At 37.2% G+C, this 27,796-nt stretch overlaps 1 protein-coding gene across 9 annotated transcripts; it reads left to right on the top strand.

Annotated features, from left to right (window-relative positions):
* The first annotated feature begins 34 nt into the window (after nt 1-34).
* Nucleotides 35-26,797, top strand: LOC18438222 (Integrase-type DNA-binding superfamily protein). 9 transcript variants are annotated; one of them, XM_088869783.1, is made up of 8 exons: nt 37-530; nt 2,930-3,484; nt 3,656-3,717; nt 3,833-3,969; nt 15,803-15,881; nt 16,580-16,760; nt 25,836-25,957; nt 26,483-26,797. In XM_088869783.1, the coding sequence occupies exons 2-8, from the start codon at nt 3,378-3,380 to the stop codon at nt 26,617-26,619; spliced, it is 825 nt and encodes a 274-aa protein (XP_088725909.1). In that variant the 5' UTR covers nt 37-530; nt 2,930-3,377; the 3' UTR covers nt 26,620-26,797. The 9 variants fall into 9 exon arrangements, with proteins under 9 accessions (XP_020525562.1, XP_011624951.1, XP_011624950.1 ...); XM_088869785.1 differs by having other exon boundaries at nt 72-530; nt 2,930-3,070; nt 16,577-16,760; XM_088869786.1 differs by having other exon boundaries at nt 74-530; nt 2,930-3,070.
* The last annotated feature ends 999 nt before the right edge of the window (nt 26,798-27,796 follow it).

Below are 27,796 nucleotides of genomic sequence, written 5' to 3'. Positions count from 1 at the left end.
AAAAATAAACATACGTTCCCCACATCTCCCCCTTCCATCAACAAGAGAGAGAAAGAAATTGAAGAGAGAGAGAGAGGGGTAAACGAAAAGAAAGGTGGTAGATGCAAATCCCCCAACTCTCTCTCTCTAAAACCTCCGCCACCTTCTCATCTCTTTCTCTCTCTACTACTACTTCCAGGCTTCATGCCCCTGTTCTGAGGAAGCACAAAACCAACCAACCCTTTTCAAAGCTCTCTCTCTCTCTTTCTCTTTCTCTCTCTCTCTTCACAAGCATCCACCCTTCTGGACTCAATACCTCTCTCTCTCTCTCTCTTCACAAGCATCCATCGTTCAGGACTGAGTACCTCTGCCCTTCTTCTGGAGAGAGAGAGAGGTGCCCACTTCAAGGTGGCTTCTAAGAGAGAGAGGGGCTAAAATTAGTAAGAGGTTGCTGAGAGTTAAGAACCCAACATGTTACCAAAACCTGTCTCTCTACTTGATTGACCCTGCTCTTTCCCTCTCCTGTCTCTTACAGACAGACCCTGTTGCAGGTAATTCTTTCTCTCTCTCTTTCGGTGAGGAGCTTTGTTTGCTTGTTTTGGGCTTGTTGCCTCTGTTCATTTATGTTTTTTTACGTAAAAGTCCACCTCTTGCCCTTTTGATGTATGAATATGGGTTCTGTACTTCAGTTCTTGTAACATGGTTATGACTTTATTGAACTGGTTTTGTGGGTTTTGCTCAGCCCCTACTCTTTGTTTCCGTCCACTCGTTAGCATGGGTTTCATGTGAAACTGAGGTATTTTTAGGATTGGGTTGATGTATGTTTCTGCTTTAATGTGTTTCTGCTCATTCTGCGTTTGTTTCCATTTTTTTTTGAACTGTTTTCTTTGAATTCGCTGGGATTTTTTTGTTTAGGTATTTTGGGTGGAACATATGGCCTTTGTTTTGGTCTTTTATTTGTGTGATTGGGGGTTTGATTTGGCAATTTGAATTGCTGGGTTTACTTGTGTACGTCATGGTTTATTTTTGTGATGTTTTTCGAGGTGGCCTTCTATGGATCTTCGGTATCGGTATGTCCGAGTTCAAAGATGTTAACCTGTTGTGTTACTTCTGCCACACCATGAAAATCCGTTACAAAGTGTTGACACAATTTAAGAGAGAGAGAGAGAGAGAGAGAGAGAGAGAGAGAGAGAGAGAGAGAGAGAGAGTTTCCCTTTCAAATTGGTAGCATACTTTTATGTGCTCCCCTCCTTTGACAACCTATTGTGGTAATGGAGCATGTTAAATTTCACTCGAAGATGTTAAAAATGTTAATGTTGACTATGACAGACCTCCGCTAAGTTGAGGGAGGAAGTGCATTTGATGGGGTTTCAAAATATGAATGGCGAGGTACATGGTTGTAGCTCTTTTTCCCCAGTGCAAGATAGAAGTATAGACAGCTTCACCTGCTGTCATGGTGGCATGTTGTTCATGCGTATCTAGGTTTCGGGTTTGTGTCCCAGCTTGACGGCCCCCCTCTCTCTCAAATTTCTCTGAAAATAAAGAGAGAAGTACAAGTTTTGTTCAGAACAGAAAACTAAATGAGGAAGGAATGAACTTTTGCCTATGAAGCAGTTGAGTGGAGAGAGATCAAAAGAGGGGGAAGATAAAGAAATGGAGTACGGATAGAGGAAGAAGGAAAAAGGGAGACAGGAAAATATGTGGCAAGGAAGTGACACGATGACGGAAACGCACCTGGTGAATAGACTAAAAAGTAGAACAAAAGAGCACCTTCCACTAGATTGTAGTTGAGACTTCTTTTTATTAAATCCAATAATATGCTTTTGCAGTCATACTTGCTTAATTAGATGAGATAGCTTATGTAATGCTTATTAAGGGTTCCATTGGGATGTGAAACTTTGCATCATTCGTCTGCTTATTGCTTTTTAACTGACTGTTTTTTACTGTCACAGAGAAGAAAAAGGGTCATTGAGAAATTTACAATCCCCATGAGTAGGCTGGTGCATTCTTGGGTCCATTATTGGAATGAAAAGTATTAGCTACAAAAGTGTTATTTTGGAGTTGCAAAATGTATGTCATGCAAATTAGATGGTTCACTGAATATTTTCACTCTAGAGAATTCCATGTTTTATTTCTTGAATAGTTTGTAAGTTATGAATTCAGCTGTGTGGAAGGTTTTATACCTGCCACATAACCTCCCATGTGAAAGTGTTTGTTCCCAGCTCGTTTTTCTGTCTTGAGCATGTGTCCTTATGGGTGATTCAGCTATAACATCCTGGATTATAAGGCTTGCATTAATGCTCCTTGATTAACTTAAGGTTTTGTGTCATAAGCTTTCTTTCATAGAGAAGAAAGAGATTTGGTGACCTGTTCCTGAGGGTCTGAGGGATGAGGGATAAAACCTTTCCATATTTGGGAAGAAATTACAGCACAAAAAGAAATTCAATTTTGCACATGGAGTTATGTAAGTGCTTTGAGAAGTTGTTTTGTTTAATATGTTTCTCTCCATTTCTTTTTGCACTAATTTCTTTGATATGTAGAATTGTGGGAGCTGTCTATAACACAATATGTGCTTTGTGAGATCTTCAGTACAGCCTTTTCCTTCTTTTTAGAAGTATTGTTATGTAAGATTATGTTGTTGTAATTTCCATGCTGCATTTCTATAGTGTGCATTGTTTATAATGTATCTGGTTCATGTCTTGACAAGTTTGGAACTTGAAACTTGTTTCCCATTAAGGTGGTCGAGGGGGCAGAGGTTTGGGAATAGTGCCTTGGCAGGCCTTCTCATCTAGTGATGGAAGTAGATCGCTTTCTAGGTTCTAAATTCTTACTAAAGCTCCCAGTGGTTTCTCAGGAGTTAATCATTTGTTAAATTAGTGGGTGTCCCTTTATTTGTGAGGTTGAGGGTGAATGATGAATATCTAGAACAAACATGATTTTGAATTTGCAGGTGAGGTCTCCAGTACAAGCTCTTTATAAAGCATGTGGTGAGACGATGGACACATCTATACAAATACCCGATGTGGTTAACAAATTATTTGGGGTTTGCAAGATGATAAGAGCCTTGATTAAGGTTTCAAAATGCAATGAGGTATTCTTTTGGGGCTCAGAAGGGAAAAAGAAATAGTCATGTTTGGTCTTTGGCACTACAAATTCATCTCGAAATACATCTCTATAATTGGAATGAGAGTTCCCTTGGATAACTACAACATGCTGGGATGATACAGTGCAATTTAGGAAACATGAAGATTATCTTGACAAGATGTCCATTCTCCAGGAAGCATGATCCCCTACCTTGTCTTTCTGAATTTTGGTGCCTGAAATCTGGGGGGCCAATGTGTACATGCGTGACTGCACTCGTGCACATGCCTGTAACTTTCTAGTATACTTTTCTTTGTATGTGCTTTTTGAACCATGTATTATTTGCTAACATGGTCCATGGGGAATGCTTGTACATAGAAGGGGTTGAGATGCACCATTTGATATTAAGATTGTTTATCATAAGGTACTGGAGCCTTATGCTTTTTCCCTAAGTTCTGAACTCTTGGCTTTTAGCATTTATCATGTTATCCACCACGTATCTTCTGAATTAAGTTTGTGGATCTGGTTTTGTGAACTTATACGGTGTACAAAATATGTTATAAGGTTTAACCCTGATGTTTGACTATTTCAACAGGAAAAGAGTGAAGCTAGACATGGTGAGCTTAAGGAGGCGCAGACTTTTGGGGCTGTCTCCAGGTATATCCGATATTAACTTAAATTTTGATATCTTTTGAAATGGAGTAGAATGGGGTAGGAATTTGATGTGATTTTTCTTTTTCTGAGCTTATTCGTTCTTTCTATTATTTTGCAGGAAAAACTGATTATGTGCCTGAACTTCCCAAGTTTAGTGAAATTCCTAATATGTTAAAAAAGGTTGTCGAGAATACCAAGTCTCTTAGAATGCAGTTGCGGCCTGTGCTTTCAACCGATTCTGGCTGGCAGAAGCAGGTAATTTAATGAGTTCCCCATCAGCAAAGAACTAATAGAGGCAACAGGATACTGTTATCCATGAACTACAGAAACAGTAGAATCTGTCATCACCATCAGTTGAAATGATGGAATTTGATATGGAGAGAGTGGGACTAGCCATGGCAGGACATGTCCTCAATGGTAGGCCCCACTCTCTCTCCGTCATACACCGTCATTTGATTGGAGAAGATGGCCCAGTGAACCATGGCTTTTCCATAGTCCCTTGGATGATAGTGTACTTCCTCTAGGGAGAGCTTTGTCTTTGGATGTTAGATTTTTGGAAAGAAACTTATGATATTGTTAATTGTCAATTGTGTTCTTGTGTATTAGGCTGATGACCTGTGAAAACTGAACAACTCAAATTCCCTTAATTGGACAAAGATGAAATACATGTTCTAGATTTATGAAAATATAAACAATATGTACTCATCATTTATTTTTTAAGAAAAAAGCTATAGTATCAAATGGGGGCACATAATGCATTATGCAGCCGAATCAAAGCAGATGCTCCTCCATTCCTTCAAATTGGAGAATTGAGGGAAATGAACAACATTGAATGCCTGTCAAATAATTGACAATAAACCTTGATGCCATGCCTTCATGAACTATGCTTGAGATGGGATAAGTAGAGGCATCATCAGCAATGTCATTAACATGTGAAGAATTATATAATCCTTTCCATATCAAGCAAAAAGAGAGTAGTCAGACACATTGCCTAGACTCTTATTTCACAAAAGCCTCAGTTCTCTCAAACCAAGTCTGTGAAGTACTTTGTCAAGTCTGCATACTAAAGATAGATATGTGAGATAGCAAGGGAAGGTTACATATATATCTCTTATTTTAAATCATTATTAAGATATGCGTTCCAGGTGTTTTTGTCATAAACTTTATTTGATACTGTGATCTGACTGAGGTAAGCATTGTCCAATGTAGGATTTGGCTACTGGTTGTGCCTTGAATGACCGAGGGAGCCATTTGCCAAGGTTCTCAAGGCCTCACCTAATATATCCACTAACAAGTTACTGAGTTTGTTGTAATTTGAACCAGTGAATAAATACTTGTTTCAATTTGGAAAAACTTGCTCAAATCAATTCAACTTATGCACTTGATTTTATAAATGAAAAACTCAGGAAGCATCTGGGTTTTCGATATATCTTATTTTCTTTGTTAACCTAATACATAGTCTTTTCTGATCGAGTGATTTGGTAGCATTGCAATGCATTTTAGGTGACAATCTCGTTCATTCCCATTACAGACTCTAATTTTCCTTGTTTAGAAAATCTTCACATGAAATTTTGAAAAACTTGCCTGAGTTAACTCAGCAATTTGGATCAATTTCCCTTGACCTATCCTGTCACTGATATTGAGTTTTTGAACACTGAGATGAACTTCTTAATCATGTTTAAGTATTAGGGATTTCAGTGCCTGGCTCAGTGGTTAAGGTGTTGAGGGCCACAGTAGATGTCCAAGTTTCAAATCCTTTCTTTTTACTAAGCCAGAAACAAAAGAGAAAAATATGTGATTCTATTTCAATATTACAAATGCTTTTTCTGGCTGTCATATTTCGGGATGCAAAGTTGCTGCACATGATACATGTATGCTACATGATACGCATACCACCATCCACCTGTTGGGAGCAAAGGGTGAGGATGATCCATACCAAATACAGGCTGTAATTTATGTGCTTCTAGATATAAGCATGGTGGCTCATGAGTTCTCTGCGACTGCTCTACCATCTTATATTCATGAGGACATTATGGGATGAGAATTAGTAAGATGTGAGAACCCCCTTGTGTGTGTGAGTATTTGACAATGCATTTTGGGAAACTGGCAGAGTGCAATGTGGTTCCTACTATAAACAGGTTACCATGGTGTTAATTTCTGTCTCATACCCTCAGCATGATGGCTAATACCAAGCATACTTGACAGCAGTTGATTGTATTTCAAGCTAACATAGTGATGATTAATGCCCTTTCCTTGTTTAAAAGGTATATGCCTGAGATTGTGTGCCTTGTTTTCTATAAAAGCACCATATGGTCACAATTTCTCATTGTCATATAGTTCAAGACATCTAAAAGGGATTATGAAGTAGCTAAATTCATGTGGTCAGGAGTCCCATCTTGTGGCAACAGATTTACAATTTTCTTCATCCAAACCTTGCATAGAACATAGATAAAAATGACATTCCACGCAGACATTAAAAGGCAGCACTTTGGTATTACTTACTAATGTTATATCAAAATGACAGGCTGAATTGGTCTCCAAAACTCTGAGAGATTATGGAATACAAAGAATAGGTGCTGTTGTACCAGGCTAGGGTTCAGTGACTTTCATGATATTTAGAAAAGGGAGAAAAGGGAAATTATCAAAAAAGGAGGAAAGAGGTAGGGCCCATGTTTGTGGGGCCCGGAGCCTACTGTTGGCCCCCTTTCCTTAGCATCATTTGCATAAGCTAACCTGCATAGAACCTTCTCAGCGGGGAACATTTTACAAAGGACCCGCACATCTTGTATGGATTTTACAAGAGGTTTGTGAAGCATTTTTGCAGATTTTTGAGGATCAGAGATCCTGAATTTTCTGGAGAATATGTGCTTATTTGAGCAATACATATGTGCATAGTTTTTCAAAACATTTATGGCAACTCTTTATTTGCTGTTTCCTGCAAACTGTATATGCTTTGTAAAGCATGTGTGCTGATAATTTCTTTGCCCCAAGTATGCCAGCTCAATTGCGATGTAAACATGCATTTTTGATATAGAGTTAAACGTATATTCTAAAAGTTTTCAACTACATTTATGTGCACAATTTATTTGAAACAGTAATTGCTTTTGATGTGTATGGTTTTGGGAAAAAGGGAGTAAAATTTTCAAGGATTTGTAATATGTAGAGATTTAATATATACTTGTATGACACACAATAATTTGGCAGTGACAACTACGCATTTAACATTCATGTTTCAGCACATATATCTGATTGACATACCTTGAGGCAGAGCAATAAATTGTTAAGGTTTATTTACCTTAAAGTCTTTCATACTTTTCTTTCCCTATAGTTTGTCCTAAAACCTTCAAAGAATAGTGCATTAAATAGCTCCATCTCCTCGAGAAACTTGTTTTATATCTTTTTTTTTTCAATGAAAATATTACTAGGGAATAAAAGCGCTTATTCTGGTTTTGACTGCAGCATGAGAACCAGCCAGGATCTATTTTGAAAATATATATTTGCTTCATTCATAAACAGGGGGTTCATTATGATAGGTTCACCCAAGGATTGGTGGAAAGGATATGACAAAATCATGGTCATTAATAGTCATATCCAGTGTTTTAAACTTGGGAAGTCCAAACTCGGACTCCCTCAGGTTCCTTGGGCACAGGAGGGTGCTGAACTGAAACTTCCCCTAACTCGGGATGTATATATATAAATGTGTATATATATATATATATATAATTGATTTGTTATGAATTATAGTTGATTTATAAATTATTTAAACCTAGACTAAATGAAAAGTGATTGACTTATAATTACGTTTATATATTCTTTTTATGATTTTATGAATTTTAATATTTTTTTTTCTGATTTTTCTTTTTTATTTTTCTGAGAATGATATTTAACGAGTATTCTATTTTTCTTTGAAAACTGTCATATTTTTGTTCTTTGAAAACTTTCTCATCTTTTATATATATTTTCTGTTGATCATCATATTTTTCCACCGATTTTTCCGGTTTTCTCGCTTTTTTTTGAGTTTTTGGCTCGTTGAGTGGCTCAGCATTGTCTCAGGCAAGTTGTCTTGGACACGCATGAGTGACTCAGCCAGGCTTGGACCTGATTTTTGAGCCCAAGCTGATTTTAAGAACACTATTCATATTCTTTGTGTAACCAGTCTCGGACCTTGTGTTCTAATTTATAGAATCAGCACTATTGGTTCAATATGCTAATGGTATGAGTAGTCCCATACTGCTGGTGGATTTACTGTCTATGGACTTGTTCTACGTGATTAAGAGGGCAGACTATGGGAAAACCAGGACGAATGGGATTGTGGAGGCATGTCGAGATGATCAAAATGCATAAAAAACTAAAAGGCAAGCAATAATCTCACACATACAAACATATAACAATGTGTACACATATGCATGTCTCTCAAGTCACCACATGTAGTTTTAGACAAGACATTAGTAATTAGTAATACACTTGCATCTTATATGCCAAATGACCAAAATACTTGTTGGTTTGCAATCATGTAATAGGGGAAATGTATTAAGTGATGTCGTGACTTCCTCGTAGATGCTGATTTAGGGAAATTGATAGAACAATAAAGTCAACAAGAAATCAAGCCAAACACTAGCAAAAACTAGGAAAAACCGTAGGGTTTCTTCCGCACACCCAAGCTAGGGCTCAAAATCCAGGAGCTTTTACTCTTTCTTTTATGAAAACAAAGTCATGTGGAATGACCCTTCTGGGCCCCACATATCTCTTAGATAGTAATATTTAATGTTCAAGGACGATCAATGTCATCAGCATCATCATTCAAGCCTTATCCCAACTATTTAGGATCAGATGCAAGAGTCATGTTTCGCCATTCTGCTCTATCAAAGCCACTACCCTCAGTTAGGTTTAGGATTCATGAAAAGATGTGACCAGTGTTCAAAAAAGCGGACTGCCTAGCGCCTAGGCGGTCTAGAAGGCCTGGGCGGCCGCCTAGGCAGTACAGAACTCGGCTAGGCAGCCGCCCAGCACACAGCTCTGAGTGGCTGCCCAGGGCTTGCGCCTTGTCTATGGGCGGAACTTTTTTTTTTTCATTTCTATTGATTTTTTTTAAATATAAAGGGTTTCAAAGGATGGGTTTTAGGTTCATTTGAAACCTAAACCTACAAGAACCCATTTTAAAGAGAAAGAAACCTCAAGAACACATCCTTTTCTAATTTTCATTGGATCGAAGTTGGATTGAAGGAAAAATGGATCCAAACATCACCTAGGTAGATTTGATTTAGTTTTGGAGTTTTATAATTCCGTTAGAGGGTGTTTTTGATTATTTTAGCATAAAAAAACATCTCAGAGGTAAGAGTTTGGAGTTCGAGCAATCAATGTAAGTGTAAAACTTTATTGTTTAGCTTGTTTGTTTTATTTTGAGATGTCTTCTTCAGGATCTAGTCGAAGTGGAGATCCGGGTTGGAAATATGGATATAACCCGAATCCAAATGACAAAAATTGCATTAGATACAATTTTTGTAAAAACGATACAAAAGGGGGCATAAACCGGTATAAGAAACATCTTGCCGATATTAAGGGGAGTGTTTCCCCTTGTAAAAATATTCTTTAAGCTATCAGAGAGGAGATTAAGCAATATATGAGTTTTGTAAAACAAAAACATGAACAAAATCCTTGTCATTTGAATAAATCTATTTCTGCTACTTCTAGAAGAAGTGATTCGGGTTGGAAGTATGGTTACAACCCAAAACCAAATGATAAAAATTGTATAAGGTGTAATTTTTGTGAAAAAGATACGAATGGGGGTATTAACCGATTCAAGAAATACTTTGCTAGTATTAAAGGGAATGTTGCTTCTTGTTAAAAGGTTCTTGAAGCTATTCGGGATAAGATTAAACAACTTCTGAATTTTAAAGAACCAGAAAATGATGAAATTGAGCCTTGTTCTATGGAAATATCTTCACCAGTTCCTTTTAAAAGTGGTGATCTGGGTTGGAAGTATGGTTATAACCCAAATCCGAATGACAAAAATCGTATTAAATGTAATTATTGTGGAAAGGATACTACTGGGAGCATTTATCGGCTTAAAAACCACTTTGCCGGTATCAAGGAGGATGTTGCCCTGTATAAACATGTTCCTGATGCTACCAGGGAGGAAATTGTACAATATTTGAGTTCAGGGAAGCACAAAAAGATAGAAAAAGGTAGAGCAACCAAGACTCCTAAGGCTTCATCTGCACATACTAGTAAGAGGGAGGTAGAAGAAGAGGAGGAGGAAGAGGCAGATTCAGAAGAAACAGAGGATGACGAGCGTTATATTGAAGAGGGAGATGACTCTGATGATGATGGCCTCGATTATGATGCATATGATGAGGCTTACCCTATTCCTTTTGATGATGATGACTGCAAACTCTTGGTGTTGAGTGTTGACTTTTGAGTGTTGACTAATGTGTCATAGTCTCATAGACTGTATATTTTCTGAGTTTCTGTATATTTTCTCTTTCATATTTTTCGTTTCTACTTTCTACTTTCTAGTTTCTAGTTCTTCTTCTACTATCTAATTTTTGTGTGTACAGTCTACAGTGTATCAGACTATCAGTATATGCTTGTATGGTTTTACTGTTTTAGCATTGTATGATAATATGGATTATCAAAAATTAAAAATTCTCTTCCTAACTTCTATCTTGTTTTTTTTTGTTTAACTGGGATCATGGTCTTATGGATTATCAAAATTCTTATAGATTAATCATTATTAGTCATCAGGGTTTTTTTTTTTTTAACTAAGCCTCAGCCCTCAGTTTTTATTTTATTTTATATTTTATATTTTTTTATTTTTTTTTCAATTGGGCCACCCAGGTTTTGGGCGCTCGCCTAGGCGTTGGGCGGCCTGGACCCCCATGGCCGCCTCGGTGCCGCCTAGCGCTTTTGAAACACTGAATGTGACAGTTTTACGCTAGCAGCCCTACCCAACACATCCCTTCTCCGTTATCCAGGCTTGGGACTACCATGATTGGCTTGGGAAAACCATAGTAGTGTTAAGGACAATTAATGCCCATATAATAATTACAATGACCCCAAAAGTCCTAACTTGAAAGAAAAATTGCAATGACAGTTTCTCCCCTAATAAAACAAGCAATTCCATACGTATTTTAGCTACTTTTTTAAACATCTCCTAAATCTTAAAAAACATAAAAAAACCCTAGAAGCCATAAAAAACTTTACCCAAAAAAATAACCCTAGAAAATCTAAAAATACATCCTTAAAATTTAATGAGGAAATTAAAAAACAATAGGCATGTTGTCTTGCATCATTCTCCCTTGGTTGAAAAAACTCGTCCTCGAGTTTTAAAATAAGGTAAGATCGAATTTGTGTTAGTCCAGCAACTGTCGTCAACCTGAATATTGAAAACACGATTTTGGAACTTGTGGGTTATTGGACTAATCAAAACACGACTATCACACATTGAAAACATAGTCTTTGCCATCAGTTGATATATTTTTTTGGGTAAATCAGTGAGGGAGAAGGCCCTTTACCTGTACTTCATTAATAAAAGATAGAAAAAAATTACATTGTACTATCTTACAACCCTACAATAGGGTAATTGCACCACATCATGAAGTAAAGAAAGGTTAAGAAAATCTAGAGGCCTAGAGCACCAAATGTTGGCCTCCGCAAAAACTGTAACCTTTTTGGCAAGAACATTGACCACCATATTAGCCTCATGGTAAACATGGCAAATGGACCATGAATGATTCTCAAGTCTAGACTTGCAATTAGCAGCTATGATATGAAGAGCCTATGGAGCTTTACACCTGCCCTGTATGACTTGGACAAGTAAGGAAGAATCATTCTCAATTTACAGGGGGAAGCATTCTATTTGACTGGCTAAATCAACACCCTCTTGTAAACCTCGAAATTTTGCTTATTGGAAGCAATTCCAAGAGGAATCAAGAAAGCAGCAACAAAAGTCTATCATCCCGTCTCAAGATGCCCCCATAACAAGTTTGACCTGGATTCTAAATAGAAGACCCATCACTATTTAGCTTAAAATGTTGTGAATGTGGAAAAGCCCATGCCATTGTTATGGGTAACATGATCCTTTGTTGCCGCCACGTAAGTCGTAAATTCTTAGCAATTGCCTTTTTTTGAGATGTGGTAAGTCCATGCTTTAGCATCTTACCAAATCACGAACATGGTAGGTGATCCTTCGAATCAACTTCTCAAGAGTGAGTGTCCTTCCTTGAAACATACGGTGGTTCCGCTCTTACCAAATCATCTATATAGTTGTGAAGAAGAGAAAATGCCAAATGTTGATAATACCATCAAACTTGAACCTGAATGCTAACCATTTCTGCAGTGTAGCTGCAATAGAACAATCTGTAATAAAGCGTTGTGCACATTGCCATGCTATCGACGTCCAAATCCCCTACGAGAAAACACATGCAAGCATTTTCCACATTGCCATGCCATCAGTTGATACTTGATATATCCATATGCACTTTTGAGAGCCCTTTAAGGAAAGGGTCATTGTATGTCGATGAATTACCGTGATATGTTCACTCGGTTCAATCACAATAACTAGCTAAAATTGCATCAGTCTAGCCATATAAACCTGCTGAAATTGCCTTGGTTCAGCCCTAAAATAGACCAAGGGAGCACCTTCAAGATGATCATGTCCAACCCCCTATTCACTAACCAAATCAGCAACTTCCTCTTCCAAAACTTCTTCATCTTCATCTTGACCATTGTCATCTTCCTTAATTTCACCCGATTCTTCATCAAAAATTGGATCACTACCTTCTTCATCTGAATACTAATCAAAGACAAGGGGAGAATCCAAAGCAATGACCTGCTGATTTTTGAAGCAATTTGATGAGAAATTATTTAGGTTTAATTGATCTTCCTCTTCTACCTTAGGTTCCTCATGATAAACAGGGTCTCCATCAAAAGAGAGCTTGCTGTCCTTTTCAAGTAACTCCTCTGAGAGGTTCAAAAATTTTCTATTCAGGCACTAAGAGGAGACATGGCTGACTCAAGAACACTCATAGCACTTAAGGATGCTACTGTGTGGGCGACTAGAACTGGCCCGAGCATCCACTATATCTTACTGTTGGATGGGCCAGCAGGTTGTGGGGGTTGTCCAGCCACCAAATTCCCACCTTTCCCCTTAAATTTACTCCCACGGCCAGTTGTATTACCCTGGGCTGCGCCCCACTTTCATGATGAATGCCTCCACTGAGCTCCAATTTTCACTGCTAGGTTTCGAGCCTTATCTAATGTCCAATAATGCTGCAAAACCACATGTGGTAGAGATGTTCCCAGCCCACCAAAATAGCTAGCTAAGAAATGTCCCCCTATCGATTACATTATTATGATCAACTCATAAAAATTGATCGGTATACTCCTCTACACGCCTTTCTTCCTGATGAAGATTATTTATATTATGTGATAAAGGGACTGCAAATGATTTTCAGGTAGGTAGTCTTTCTTTAGTTTCTTTTTCATCTTCTCCCAAGTATTAATTTTGGGCTTTCCCATTCTCTCCCTTTTAGCCCTAATTTGTTCCCACCATACCGAGGCACTTTTCTTCAATTTTATAGCAATAATTTTCTACTTTTTATTTTTGGAAACCTCCTTATAATCAAAAACCCTTTCTATAGTATTTAACCAATCTATAAACTCCTTGGGTTGAGGCTTACCATCAAAATCTGGTATATCCACCTTCAAATCGATATCCCTAGAGTTACATTCTACACATCTAGATCTTTTGTCGCTATCCTCACCACTTGACTCCGCATGTGGAGAGGGACGGTGAAAAGGTTGTAGTTGATATCTTCTTGGGCTGAAAGATCACCATTTTGCCCATGATAGATACTTGTGAAATGTTATGTCAGCTGCTGGACTTGTCTTTTGTCTTCCTCAATTTCTTCATCTCTAGGATAACAAAGTGGATCTGTGAAAACCCCTTCCATGGCCCCTTCTCGTTGTCATGGGTTTGTCGAAATAAAAAACCATAGGTAGAGAATCAACAGACATTGCTGAAATCTGCAAGATGTAGTCTCATTTGGCAAAACTTGTCCCAAAATCAGCAAAATCTAGACTTGGCTGTATTTTCCTGGCCTTCTTGTTGAACAAACTTGATTTGTGATACGAAATTGATGTAGGAAAAAGTAACAAGCAATCAAGCCAAACACTAGCAATAACGCGGAGAAACCGTAGGGTTTCTTCCTCATCCCCAAGCTAGGGTTCAAAAGTTTGCAGCTTTCACTCTTTCGTTTTTGAAAACAAAGTCATGTGAAATGACCTGTCTATGGCCCACACTCCTCTTAGTAATAATATTTAACGTTCAAGGACATTAAATGTCCATACCATAACTAAAATGACAAAAAAAGTCCCAACGTGAAAGAAAATCTGTAACGGCACTTTTATCCCTAATAAAAAAAATTTTGAATAAGTATTCTAATCACTTTTCTCAACATCTAAAATCCTAAAAATTATGAAAAATCTAGAATCCTTAAAAAAACCCTAAAATAATATCCCTATAAAAAATCTAAAAATACATCCTTCAAATTTAATAAGAAAAATTCAAAAACAAGAGGCATCTTGTCTTGCATCAGATGCAGAAACAACAACCCAAAGTTCAGGCTCCCTTCAGTATCATGTACTTGATCTCCTAGAAGAGAAATAAGCGAGTGTAACTAATAAATGAGTATGAGAAACAAAGAATACAATCACACACACCACAAGAACACATAATATAAATGGTTCATCCCCAAAGGTGATACATCCACAGACATGGCAAATTGAAATCTACTATTCAAAAGAGTTACATCATATACTTTAGGATTCAAAAAGTATCTCTCTAACCCTCAAAGAACTCGGTCAAGTAACCTGCGAAATCACTCTCCAAACAGAGATTACCCTGCCATCATCCTTCTCTCTAACTTGTCAACTATTACTTAATACACTAAACAGATATGCGAGAGCAACAAGAAACCGACTTTCTCTTTATAGTGGGGATACTCAAAATCTATATGGGAACCACTTCTCTACAAGAAACAAACCTCTCTATTATCCTAAGGCACGGTTACACCATGTCTCTCTACAAGCTCACCTCTCTCTCTAGGGACGCCTTCAGGGCGCCTCCTCTGTGCAAGAGGTCTCCACCTTCTAGAGGGAAGTCCACCTTTCCCATATGGGGCCCTCTAGGACACCAAAGACCACATCCATGAAGGCCTTATATAGACCTTTAGTAGGTTTCATATCTTCCAGATATTTCCCCAAAATTTAGGATTCACATCCTCACGAATATGGAAACTTAATCAATCACAATTTTACTTGGGATTCAAGATGAATCTCAACACATGGCTGGAATTACCCTTTGGATTGGTGGAGACATTAACTTCTGCATGATAAATCAAGACATGCAGGACTTGTAAATTCAGTTTCAAATTATTTGATTCTCTACAAGCTGACTCATTTTCAACTATTTTTAGGTAAGAACAAACATGGTTTTATGCACATAACATGGGATGTGAAAATCAGATGATGTGGATAAGTGAACTGAATCAAAATGATAAATCCTTTGAAAGATAAATGTGAATGAATTTATGCAAACTTGGATGTCGAAGTAGAAAAGGATCTGGTATCAACATTAGATGATATTTGTGGGAAACTAAAGTATAGGGACTCTGATTGGAAGTTCCTACTGTCTTTGGGGTTGGGGTGCGGGGTGGGCGTGGTATTTGGGGGATGGGGATTTGTGTTTAGACACATGGAGTTTCCAATTGTACTATGTAATAGGTGAGAGCTTCTTGAATTGTGTATTATCTGTGTGCAGTGACACTCATTAATTATAAGGTAAAATCTGTTCTGCTTTGTAAAGAGGAGTGGTATTAGTCAATGGCGATTTTTCGTATCGATATGAGTCTGATTAGTTACATATTTTGCTTGATTAATTACATATTTTACTCATTGACTGACTCATGCAATGATTCACTTTGAGAGGCATGCAACCATCCCAATTTGCATTATTTTCCATGTTAAACTATAATGCTTTCACGAAGAAATTAAAGTTTACATGTTGTCTAAACATTCATTTTTGCAGACAAATATCTCAGATCCTGGATCTTCAAATGTTTCTGGATGCAGCTCGTCCAAAGAGGAGATGAATAAAAAAGATTCAGGTTTGTCAGCAATTATGCATGGAGACATACATCTATGCATGCATTATGTACGCATATATTATGTGTTTCTGTCTACACAAGTATGTATATTTTGGTATTTGCATGCATGTGGCCAACATTAGGTTATGTGTGAATCAGAAATTTACACTAACTAAAAGTGTTGTGTGAAGTTGTTGCCAGGGCTCATGATAGGTAGACCATCTACTTTTATTTTAAGCATGCTTATACTAGTGGATATTTTGATTGGGTTGGAGTCAAAGTTGTGCTCAACTTTAAGGAAACTTCAATCTGCTCCTGATATTGTGAAAGAGTGAACTTATCAGAATGGTTAACTAGAGTGCCAAGTCGTAACCTTTACATCTGTTGCAAATGTTGCCAAACAGTTGTCGAAAATTGTCAGAGTAATGACACTGAATGTAAACATAAAGGTCATGTCTACTTATTAAAAAAAAAAACATAAAGGTCATGTCCATTCTCATATTTCTTTGTATATTCTTTGCAAACTCTTTTGGCTTTGCTTATTGTCGGACTTGTATGTGCATTGCTGTGACTCAATGTTTATTTCACTCCGTAACTGTTACTATATGAATTTTTTGCCCTCTTTCTAATTGTTAAATGTGTAAAATTTTCAAGCATATGTAGTTGATTAGTTATACTTGCACGGGCACTACACACAGAACCATTGCCTGTTTCAGCAGGTCAAGAAATCAAGCGTAGAAAACGACAGAGGAGAAAGCACTTCGAAGACCGTGAAGAATGCATAATGAGGGGTGTATATTTCAAGAATATGAAATGGCAGGCAGCAATAAAAGTGGACAAGAAACAGATTCACTTAGGAACTGTTGGATCACAAGAAGAAGCAGCCCACTTATATGACAGGTGACTAATTCCACTCTTATACCCTTATTTGGTGGCTGAAGACAATGTGCTTGGGTTGTAGAAGGGAAAATTTGGTTTGATTACAGATATTTTTTGTATTATTACTAATTAGCTGTAAAATTAAAAGAGATAAAGAGAAGTTGTATAAGCATGATGAGTTATGATTTTGTTTCATGCCCCAAAACACCAATAAAAAGAAACCATGTGATTTTAAAGTTCTATTTTTCCTTTCCTGAAGATCAGTTGAGTTTACTCGGCTTGAGAGTATGCCAAGTCTGCTGTGGAATTTGTTATACATTTGATATTTTTCTATGTATGTGGTTGAGTGCTTGGATTCAAATTTGAAGATAGTGTTGATCCACTTAAGCTAGACTTTCAACAATCAATGGATCATAATAATGGGGTTTTAGCCCATGGAAATAGGTTGCTAGTTTTAAAGAGGCAAATTTTCTATGTGTGGGGTTTGGCAATGTTACTTGCTCGGGGAATGCCATCTGATATGTTTCGTTGAGGTGGGGCTGGATGCATTGTCATAACACCAAGATCAACAATCTAGGTAAATAAACCTAGATACTTATATTTTTTCATTGTGGTATATCAATACATTGCAATTATCATTACCAAGCACTAATCTTACATACAAATATAATGTTGTGTAAGCTGAGTATACCATGAATGAAGTAGTAAAATATGTAGGATAATTCCGATATTTTAAACTTAAATGTATCTAAAGTAAAATTTCTGATATGATATCTAAACTATGACGTGATAATGGCAATGTTCCCATTTGGACTGCCCATCTCTCTTATTGGCAATGTTCCTGTTTTGAGTTACCTCTCACTTGTAGACAAAAAAATCCTGCTTTGACAGTCATATTTTAACACCTACCTTATTATGTTTTCTGATTATTTTGATGTACCCCATCTGTAGCAAGGCCAGCTTGTGCCGGAGTGAAGCTTCCCAAATTTGCCCCTCCTTCCACAGCTTTTGCTGGAAAAGGAAAAAAAGAAAAAAAAAAAGAAAAGAAACGAAAAAGGATTTTGTAAAAATATCTTTCTTTGTTTATTGTGCTAAAATATCAGTATTTTAGGGAACCACTCTTTTGCTGCTCCTTTTTTCTACTAAACAAGAGGTCCGCTCGTTCTAAATGCTGATATATCTCATGAGGAACTTTCTTCCTTTTAGAAGTCCTTCAAATTAAATGCAGTTGATTTGATCACCAATATTTTATGAGCATTATTCTTTTATTTAGAAAGGTAAGATATTGGGGTTCCATGTACCTGCATCCTGCAAGCATCACTCTTTAAAAAAATAGTGGTTTCTGGAAGGAGGAGTGCATATTCGGGAAGTTCCATAACAACATAATCTGTTATTAATATGGAAGGGAGATTCAAGAAGATCAGAACCTTTTAAACAACGTGTTAAAATACAAATCTGATAGAAGGGTTGCCTGTTCTTTAAGCACATAAGATCTACATAAATACCGTTTTGTGAATTTTACAAATATCCCACAGGTATAAAGAATAGAAATACCAGCTACGTAACAAGTAACCCAAGCTGATCACTAAACAGTTGGGCCATGAAAGTTAGAAGGCATAGCATGTGTGTATCCTTGGAATGCCACTAGGAGTAGATGTTGCAAACCCTGGGTTAATTTGGTTTGTGAACCCTGTCATTGCGTAATCATATTTATCATGTTAATAAAAGTTTATCATATTTATCACTGTTGCTTCCTTTTACCTAAGCCTCTTCTCTCTTCCTTCCCCCCCTGTGGCCCTTTCCTCCATTGCCGCCAAGGCCTGGTGCTCCTTTCTACCCCCCAAAATCCAATTCTTTACCTGGATAACACTCCATGAAAGGAACCTTACCCTTGACCAATGACAACGAAAGGGGGTATCACTGCCAAACAGATGCATTATGTGCTGCGCCCTGGAAGTGACCAATCATCATCTATTTATTCATTGTGAAATGGCCTCGGTGCTCTGAAACGACCTCCTCCTCCTCTTTCATTGGCTGTGGGTAACTCTCCAGTCTGCCCCTCGTCTCTTCTCATCCTACCTTTGCACCCCTTGGAAGAATTCTGGGAACCTCCTCTAGAGAGCTTCTATATCTGCCACGTTATGGGTCACTTGGATTGAAAGAAATAATAGGATCTTTAGAGGGGAGAGGGCCTCCATTTCTTCTCTTATCGAGAAGAGAAGGTCCCTTCACGTTTTGGGCCCTTAATCACAAAAGCTTCTCTCATTATTCCTTCACGGATACCCATCAGCAATGGCAGACTCTTCTCAGTCTTAGGACTTCGAGGATACCACGGGCTTCCCTGTGGAGACTGCCATCACCCAGGGTGATCAAGCTCAGAGCTCAATTTTGACGGTTGCTCCCTAGGCAACCTGGGCCCCTCCGGGGCAGGAGGCTTGTACAGGAACTCGGATGGCCTAACTCTCCTTTCTTATGCTGTGCCTATTGGAATGGCGGACTCAACTTATGCCGAGGCCATGGCCTTGCTTGAGGGCCTCAGAGGATACGACCCCAACTGGAACTCTCAAGTACTGGTTGAAGGGGGACTCTAGTAACACCATTGCTTCGCCTCTGGCTCTGTCCTGTGGCCGTGGAGACTAGACAGTATCTTTGCAGAGATTCATCACATTTGTTCCTCTTTCAATATATCCTGTTATATACCTATAGAGAATCTAATGCAGATGCACTAGCCAGGGAGGGAGCTTGCTCAACCCCTCATACGGGCCTATAGTCTAGCTTAGGATTTCATTTTTAATGCTTATTTCTTGGCCCACTTAGGGGTTTGTAAAGGCCACCCAGTTTTGGGGATGGCCTAACTGTTTCCTGCTTATGCATTGTACCTAGTATATTCTATCGATATAAATAATCAACTTTCTCCAAAAAAAAAAAAAAACGAACCAGGTGGCACTGTCCTTAGAAGCAACACTAATTTCCTTCCATTTATCCTAACGATGTAATAATATTCGAGAGAGAGGGATTAGAGGCTGACGGTTTTCCTAAATAGAAATTAAGAGGCATCTTGTTTATGTCCCATAGCAGCATTACAAGCGCATCTGATCTCTTCATGTAATTTGTGAGTCCATAACTGCAAAACAGGAAAGGGCAACAACCGGAGAAAACCCACTCGATGATCGCCACTGTTCTATGAGCTAAAGAGGGAGAGGGAGCTGAACGAGAGGCAGGAGATATGCAGTGAAACCACACTAACCAACAGCAAGACAGTAGTGCGAATATGTCTTTTTTGAAACTGACATTAGTGAGAATATGTTCACTACATAAACTACAATGTGAATCTCTCCATAGATCAACCACCCATTGATTCACCTTTATTGAGAAGAATCTTTCTTTCACAATTGATGTCCCAACTTCTAGCTCCCAACCAACAGTGAACAGCCAAAAGCTCTATCTTCTTTGAAAAACAGTTAGGATTCTTTTTCCTTCTTTTTAACATGTTTGGTTCAGAAACACATCTTTGAAGTTGCAAAGATGAGCAGATTCCAATTGAGCTTTTTTTCTGAGACCTCCTCTTTTTCTGTTATGGAAAATCCTAAGCTCTCTAAATCTAAACCTCCCCCTTTAAATTTGCATTTTCTGTGCATTGTTATGATGAAAACCCTTGAGAGGTCTCGTGTATGGATCAATGACGATGTTCAAAGTCAACTGAACTCCATTCTTTGGCATAGATTGAGAGCAGAAACAGGATCAGGATTTCAATGTTTCCAATTCTGGCTGGCCAGATAAAGTATGTCATTTTTTGTTAACACTGCACACTTGATTTTGGATTATATTGGATTGTGTAGAGTTTGGTTTTTAAATTGTACCTTACCTAAATCTGCATACATGGAAGTGATGATATTAAAGAACTTGCTGATTAGAGGTGCAGAGGCTGATTAGAGGTGCAGAGCTTGGATATGTTCAATTTCGGCTTGCAGGGGTGGAGGACCAGCTTTGAGCTTGGCTTGACGAACCATCCAGCTTGAGCTTGACTTTATTTAGGGGAGGGAAGCTTGACCTTGGCTTGGCTTGACCCATTTACTGGGAAAAGCTCATTCACTGGCATGTCAAGCCATAAACAAGTCAAGCACAATCACATAAACAAGCAAAGGGGAAAAAAAAAAAGATATATTAATTTTAAAGTGAGGTCAATATATATAAAAAGGAAAATTATCCCGTCCACATGATGTGGATGTGGAAGGGTGCACACTGTTCCAATGGTTGAGAATTCACAAGGCCATATCTAAGAACTAATAATTGATCTCATATTTTATATTTTATTTTATTTAAATAAACATTTATCTGAATTTTGGTGTGTATGTTATTTTTATAAATAGAATTTAAAAGAAAATAATTAAAAATATGTTAATAAAAATTTGACCAAAATACCCCTAAATTTATTTTGATCTATTTTTTGTTGAAAATAAATTTTTTTATTATTTTTAAGTCATTCTACTTATAAAAATGAGGCTAAAACCCAAATTTCAAATCAATATCATTTTTAAATAAAATTAAAAACAAAATTTATTTTTAGGCCTTGGATGAGGATGGTTCAATCCGAACCATTGAAAGGTGCTTGTGCACCTTTGAGCATCCACAACATGTGGACGCAATACCAACCCTTACAAAAAATGAAATCTTTTTTTTTTTTTTATTATAGAAAATGAAATCTTATAATAATATATTGAACAAGGTCAACGTTACTTGGCTTAGCTCGAGCTTGGCTTGTTTAAAGACGAACTAGTGGCTATGTTACCTGGATATCAATACACGTGCATGTTCCAAGCATGTTTCTTTGATGTCTGACACAACACCTTCAAATAAATGTGTAGAAATGTCCATGCAATTATTTTTATTAATTCAAAATATTAAAAATTTAAAATAAAATTTAAACTTTGTGAATCATATATAAAAATGTGTACAAAATAATTAAAATAATTAGAAATAAATCATAGAAATAGAAATGTTATATAAAAATGTATAGAGTATGGGTCTCGAATATAGAAGATGGTGCTTCCACCGTCTCCATAATTTCCAAGATACACGGAGAGGTAAATAACATACTTTATACATTAAATACGCTTAAACCATTTATTAAAATTCTATTTTGTTTCCCATTTCAAAAAATTTTGAACGTCTTATGGAAGTCAAGTGAAGCTTTATAGTTGATGTTGGCTAGCAGATTTGGCTTGTCGTGCTGAAAGATATGCTCAAGATTGTCTGAGCATATCAAGATACCATTGCACTGAGCCGGCACAGGAGCTGGTTTGGCTTGTTGACACCCCTAATCATTATCAAGATACCGTTGCTAGGATTTCTACTGGCATGTTATTTGTGTGCCTTTTTTCAGTGTTACATGTGTACCGACATGAGTGTCATGTCTAGTATGTTTCTAAAGTGTCTAGTACCCTGGCATAAAAAGCTAGTATGGCAAGACATATCCATACAAGTATTATTTTATTCCGCCTCCATAATTTCCAAGATACACAGAGAGGTAAATACCGTACGTTTTCCATTAAATATGCTTAAACCATTTATTGAAATTCTATTTGTTTCCCATTTCAAAACATTTTGAAACGTCTTATGAAGGTCAAGTGATGGTTTATAGTTGACATTGGCTAGCAGATTTGGCTTGTCGTGCTGAAAGATATGCTCAAGATTGTCTCTTTATTGGCTGAGCCGGCACAGGAGCTGGTTTGGCTTGTTGACACCCTAATCATTATCAAGATATTGTTGCTAGGAATTCTACCGGGGCGTTATTTGTGTGACTTTTTTTAGTGTTACATGTGTACCGACACGAGTGTCATGTCTAGTATGTTTCTAAAGTGTTTAGTACCCTAGCTTAAAAAGCTAGTATGGTAAGACGCATCCATACAAGTACTATTTTGAATAACATAATAGTGTTTTCTTTATATATATATATATATATATATATATACAACACACATATACATATACATATGTATACACATAAGATTATCTACACACACACACACACACGTACACACAACACACATATACACACAAGATAATGAGGCGGAGTGGTCAGTTTCATTGCTTCCATACAAGATGTCCCATGAACAATATTGTATTTTTTATGTTACTAGCAGTGTCGCCATGTACTGACACATGTCCAAGTGCCGACATGCCACACTAGGCCCCACATGGGGTGTCGGATTAACATTGCCCTTTTTTAGTGGTAATTTGTTGCAAATTTATTAGTCTTGAATATATTAAGCTACTATATTTTTTATGTAATAATTTTGTATTAAAGCATGAAAAATATGGACTTCAATCATACAATATTTGAGTATATGAATATGCTAAGGATAAATATGTGGTACCATTTTCCATCCACGTGTAATTTCACTTGAAAATTTATAATTATAAATCATCATATTGTCTCAGACCTCACTACGAGCGCTTGCATTTTTTTATTTTAAATTTAAATATCAAGATATGTTTATCTCTTTTTAGGTAAGTTGTCAATGCATTTCAAAATCGGACGGATTAATGGAAGATTGCCTTCTTATTCATTGTAAACCAGGATAACTTTCCATTAATGTATTTATCTTAGGTAACTTATATATCTCTTTTTATTTAGGAAAGTATATCAAAGTTGTTAGTTTCGCATCCGAGCGTGTTTTAGTTTATTTGGGGAAGAGAAGCGCTTTCGCACTTTGGCTAAGTAAATGGAAGATTTCATACTTTTGTTCCTTATTTTTTTTCTTTTAAATAAAAATACGCAATAAGAAAAATTCAAAGAAAACAATATACTTAATAAAAGCAGGAAAGAAATTGGGATTGTTTCAAAAAATTAAGAAAAATATAAAACAAAGCCTTTACAGGGCAATCACCCAAGTTTCATTAAATTTATATTTGGTTATGTAAATATTAACATATATGGATAAACCTGCCTATCGAAAGGGAAGATTAACATAGAACCCCTAAAATAAATGATTAATTAAATTTACTAAAAATTACAGTGGAAACTAAACTTGGTTTTGTAATGATAGTTACCTGCTTCCCAAGAAAATGAAGATTAAAATAAAATGCCAAATCAAGATTTAGCAGATATTTATCTAAATGAGCTGCTTACCAGAAAAAGTAGATTCATAAAATCCCCAAAATCACCACAATGCCTACTAGAATGAAAGTATTCTATAATGCTTTTAAAATGCTCAGACTTATCTTCTAAAAATTCTCAATTCAAAATTTAATACCTTGAAGTAATGAAAGCTATTGCTTGAGACTTGGAGAAATGAGAAAAAGGAAACACCCTTAAGAAAACTTAAAAAATGGAGAGAAATTGCTGGAAATCCACAAGAATTGGATTTTTGCTAGATTCACTTGGGCTACAAAGCTGAAGCTGTTTAGCCTCTGCATACGAAGTGAAGCAAATTCAACAATATTCAAGTCAATATTTCTTAAACAAGTAATTACGAAATTTCAATGGTCAGAATTTGGTAAGCAGTAATTACACCCAAATTGCCATTTTTAACTTTTGTCATCATATTATTGCCAAGGTTTTCTGCCAAGAGGTCAATGAGGAGCCACGAATACCATCATAATATCAGTTTATTCTAAATTCTTGCCAGAAATACCTTTTAGGGCAAGAGAATCCTGGTGAAATCAATTTGCTGGTGGTATTTGCTGCAAACTTTTGAAAAACGTACCACCTTTTATGATAATTTGTAAGGGCATATTTGGTAGTTTTATATTCAGCTAACAAAAATTTCAGTGTCTCTGGTATTATGTCTAGTTTCTCACCCTATTGACTTAAACAACTATGGGGCTTTCACTATAGAATCTTTCTTTATCCCTAGAGAGAGACATCCTGATCTGTACCTTATTCGTTTGCACTGTTGTGATGCCTTGCCCTTGTTCTCTGGTGGAGATTAACATGCTATTGTGGACAAGGGTTTTGAGTTCTCTTTGTAGTGGAAGAGATCATGCCTAAGATGTGTGACCTGTGAACCTGATCTTGATATCATTCCATGCTTTAGCGGGAGAGTACCTTTCCTAGAAAATGGTTTTCATTATGTTTGTTTTTGACGTGTGATGATAATAAATAAGAGGTTCCTGCCTTACTGATATTTACTCATATGGCTAGGGTTTTGTCTTGACTACTGTATGACTTATATTAAGGCAAGTCAAAAATATCTTTTCCTAGCTATATGCCTGATTATCTTCAATGACCTAATCCAAAATTTGATTCTCAAATCCTCCTGCCCATATATATTGTACTCGAGTAAACCACCAATGGTTTCCACCCTGTGTTCTCTTGTTTGCATAATTTGATGTATTATTTCAGGGATCTGCATTCTCTTCGTAGAGCCAACTATTTCCAAAAAAACTAGGTTGGCTTTATTCAAGGGCAAGTCTTTTTATCGTGTTTGAGTCTTCTCACTCATCACTGAATGGTAGTATGCACAACTGCCATCCCTATATTTTATCGTGATCGGGTCTGTTCTTCTCACCCATCACACAATTGGTAGAAAATGGCCATTAGTCTTAGAAATACCTAGTTCTCATGTTTGAACCAAATAACTGGTGCATAATAGTGAACAAAATGTAATAGAAAAAATGAAAGTGAATTCTCCAAAAAAAAAAGGTGTTTTTTTTAACTGCTAATGGTGTCGTATTGGATAGAAAGAGAATTACAAAGAGAAGAAAGGGGGTGAGGTTAGAGACCACCCACTAGATGTGGGTTCTAGTACAAAAAATAGGTGAACCACAGAGTGATGGCCCTATACAAAAAATTGTGTTACAGTTGTGAAACTTTGAAATGCATGAGTAGACCTATCAATTGTTGAAATGCTACCAGGGAATCTAGTGCTCAGTATGGGCTGTTGGGACATCTCTTCCTACCAATGTTCAAAGCATAGAGGGAACTATAGTGCAAATATTTATATGGTATAATACAATCCTAAGCTTACCCATAAGAAAGAAAATCATTACGTGGGCTTTGATAATCTCTCCCTGCTAAATTCTTTCAAACCTCTTAAATCTGTTTTATGCATTATTTCTTTTGGCTAAACTTTTCAATGTTTTTATAAGCAGGGCAGCTTTTATGTGTGGGAGAGAACCAAATTTCGAGCTCTCAGAGGAGGAGAAGGAAGAGTTGCGCCGTTTCAATTGGGATGACTTCCTGACAATGACACGTAATGCCATAACAAACAAGAGTAAGAAACCATCTGATCCTGTGGACGTAATTGTTTCTTCTCGTTTGTGATTTGCAAACACAATCTCACAGCATATAATGCACATTACATACCATCATTTTGGTGTGGCTGGCAAAAATATATGGTGGTGGTACCATTATGGCCACCGGCATTATTGTCAGGCGACTCCTAGCCATCATATCAAAATTGGGCAGCCAACTACTGCCTCTGGACACATAAAAGATGCCCCAAAGAAAGGTTTACCACACATCTGTTATAGTATATATTTCCATGGATGGTGGAGATGAGTCATGATTTTCTGAAGTGGGCATTGGTGGGCTTAAGTGAAGGAAGTGGTGGCCTCCCCTATCCTTTGTTGAATATGGATGTGGGAATGATATTAATCACCGGTATAAGCATCTACCATAGTGTACTTTCCTAGGCAATATACATGAACAAATGAGTTTTGCTACTTGTTAGTGAGTTTTGGTCGGAAGGATGATATTTTTTTTCTCGTTTTTCCTTTTTTGTTTTTATGTTGTTTAGAGCACCAAAAGAAAATCGCTAATGGGATGCGAAGGAAACAGGCAACCAATATGCAACCATGCAACCAAAGTAATGGCCAAGCTGCCCAGGCACTATCGGCCCCTATGGAAGAAGGCAGACATGTATTCATCTCCTGATTATCTTTCCTTAAGGTTTGAAATCAGATTGGGATTAGTGTTTAGGGTTTAGTTAATTTTCCTCATTGTTTTTTCCTTTATATAAGGCCCCTATTAGGGCAGAATGATTGCTGAATGCAAAATTGGTTGACAAGAGAACCTTGATATTCTTAGTCTAATAAATTGTCTGATTTTGTTCTCTCTCTCTCTCTCTCTCTCTCTCTCTCACACACACACACACACACACAATACAAAAACATTGGTAGTGGCATTTACATTTACTTTAAGACGATTATGTCCTATTGGGATGGAGTAGTTATTAGGGAATAAGACCGTTCTCTCCCTTACCCATTTGGGAGCGAAAGGAGGGGTAGCTTGGTCTCCTCTGCTATTTAGGGGAGAGGCCCTTTCTTTTAAATGGCCTCAAACTTGCCCCCCCACAACCAACCCCAAAAAAAAAAGAGAGGAAAAAAAGGGACAGAAATTAGTTGTTTTCAAATGACCCCATTGCTTAATGAGAGGTTCTTAGGCTGCCCAAACAGGGTCCTTAATTTCCACTTGGTATTTTAGTAACTACACCCAACACATCACAGAATTCCTCCCCAATATTGTTGTTTCAAACGTCTTAACTCACACCCTCTAGTTGTCAGTCAACTGGTATCCCTTGACATTTTTGTTGTGATTCCTGGAAAAGGTTGGTGCAAGACCTATCCTCCTTACTTTGATGACTCTGAAAACGATGGTGCCATTGATTTACATTTGCAAAAGCAATGGGAATTGTGGTTGCCAGATTTAATGATTAACTACCCCAACGTTTTTCAAATAATTTGTTTAACATGCAGAAGGCTTGAGCTTCTTAAACACAAGCTGTTTTTATGTAACATTAACTTGCCTTTAGGCTCTCTCAATTCGGAAAGCAAAGTACAAGCAGTTCAAAGGTGGCACAAACTCCCTCACGAAACATGCAGTCGTGCCTATTCCTAGCAGCTATACTTAATTTTGTAGATCCCATGATCATTATCTTGTCCTATTGATGGCTCGCGTTTCTTTTGAGTAAAATTGCTTGTTATGCTTTTGTATTGGGTTTTGGTGTCCTAAGACTCCATGGTGCTAAAAGAGAGGAAACAAGGCAAAAAAGATGTTGATCCTGATAGTACTGGTCCCTTACTACTTGTTGGCATATGGTCAAGGTTGCCAA

The sequence above is a fragment of the Amborella trichopoda genome, chromosome 6 (genome assembly GCF_054954075.1).
Source record: "Amborella trichopoda isolate Santa Cruz 75 chromosome 6, AtrichopodaSantaCruz75HAP2 v2.0, whole genome shotgun sequence".
NCBI lineage: Eukaryota > Viridiplantae > Streptophyta > Magnoliopsida > Amborellales > Amborellaceae > Amborella > Amborella trichopoda.
Note: the sequence above shows the minus strand (reverse complement) of the source record. Positions and strands in the feature narration are given on the sequence as shown.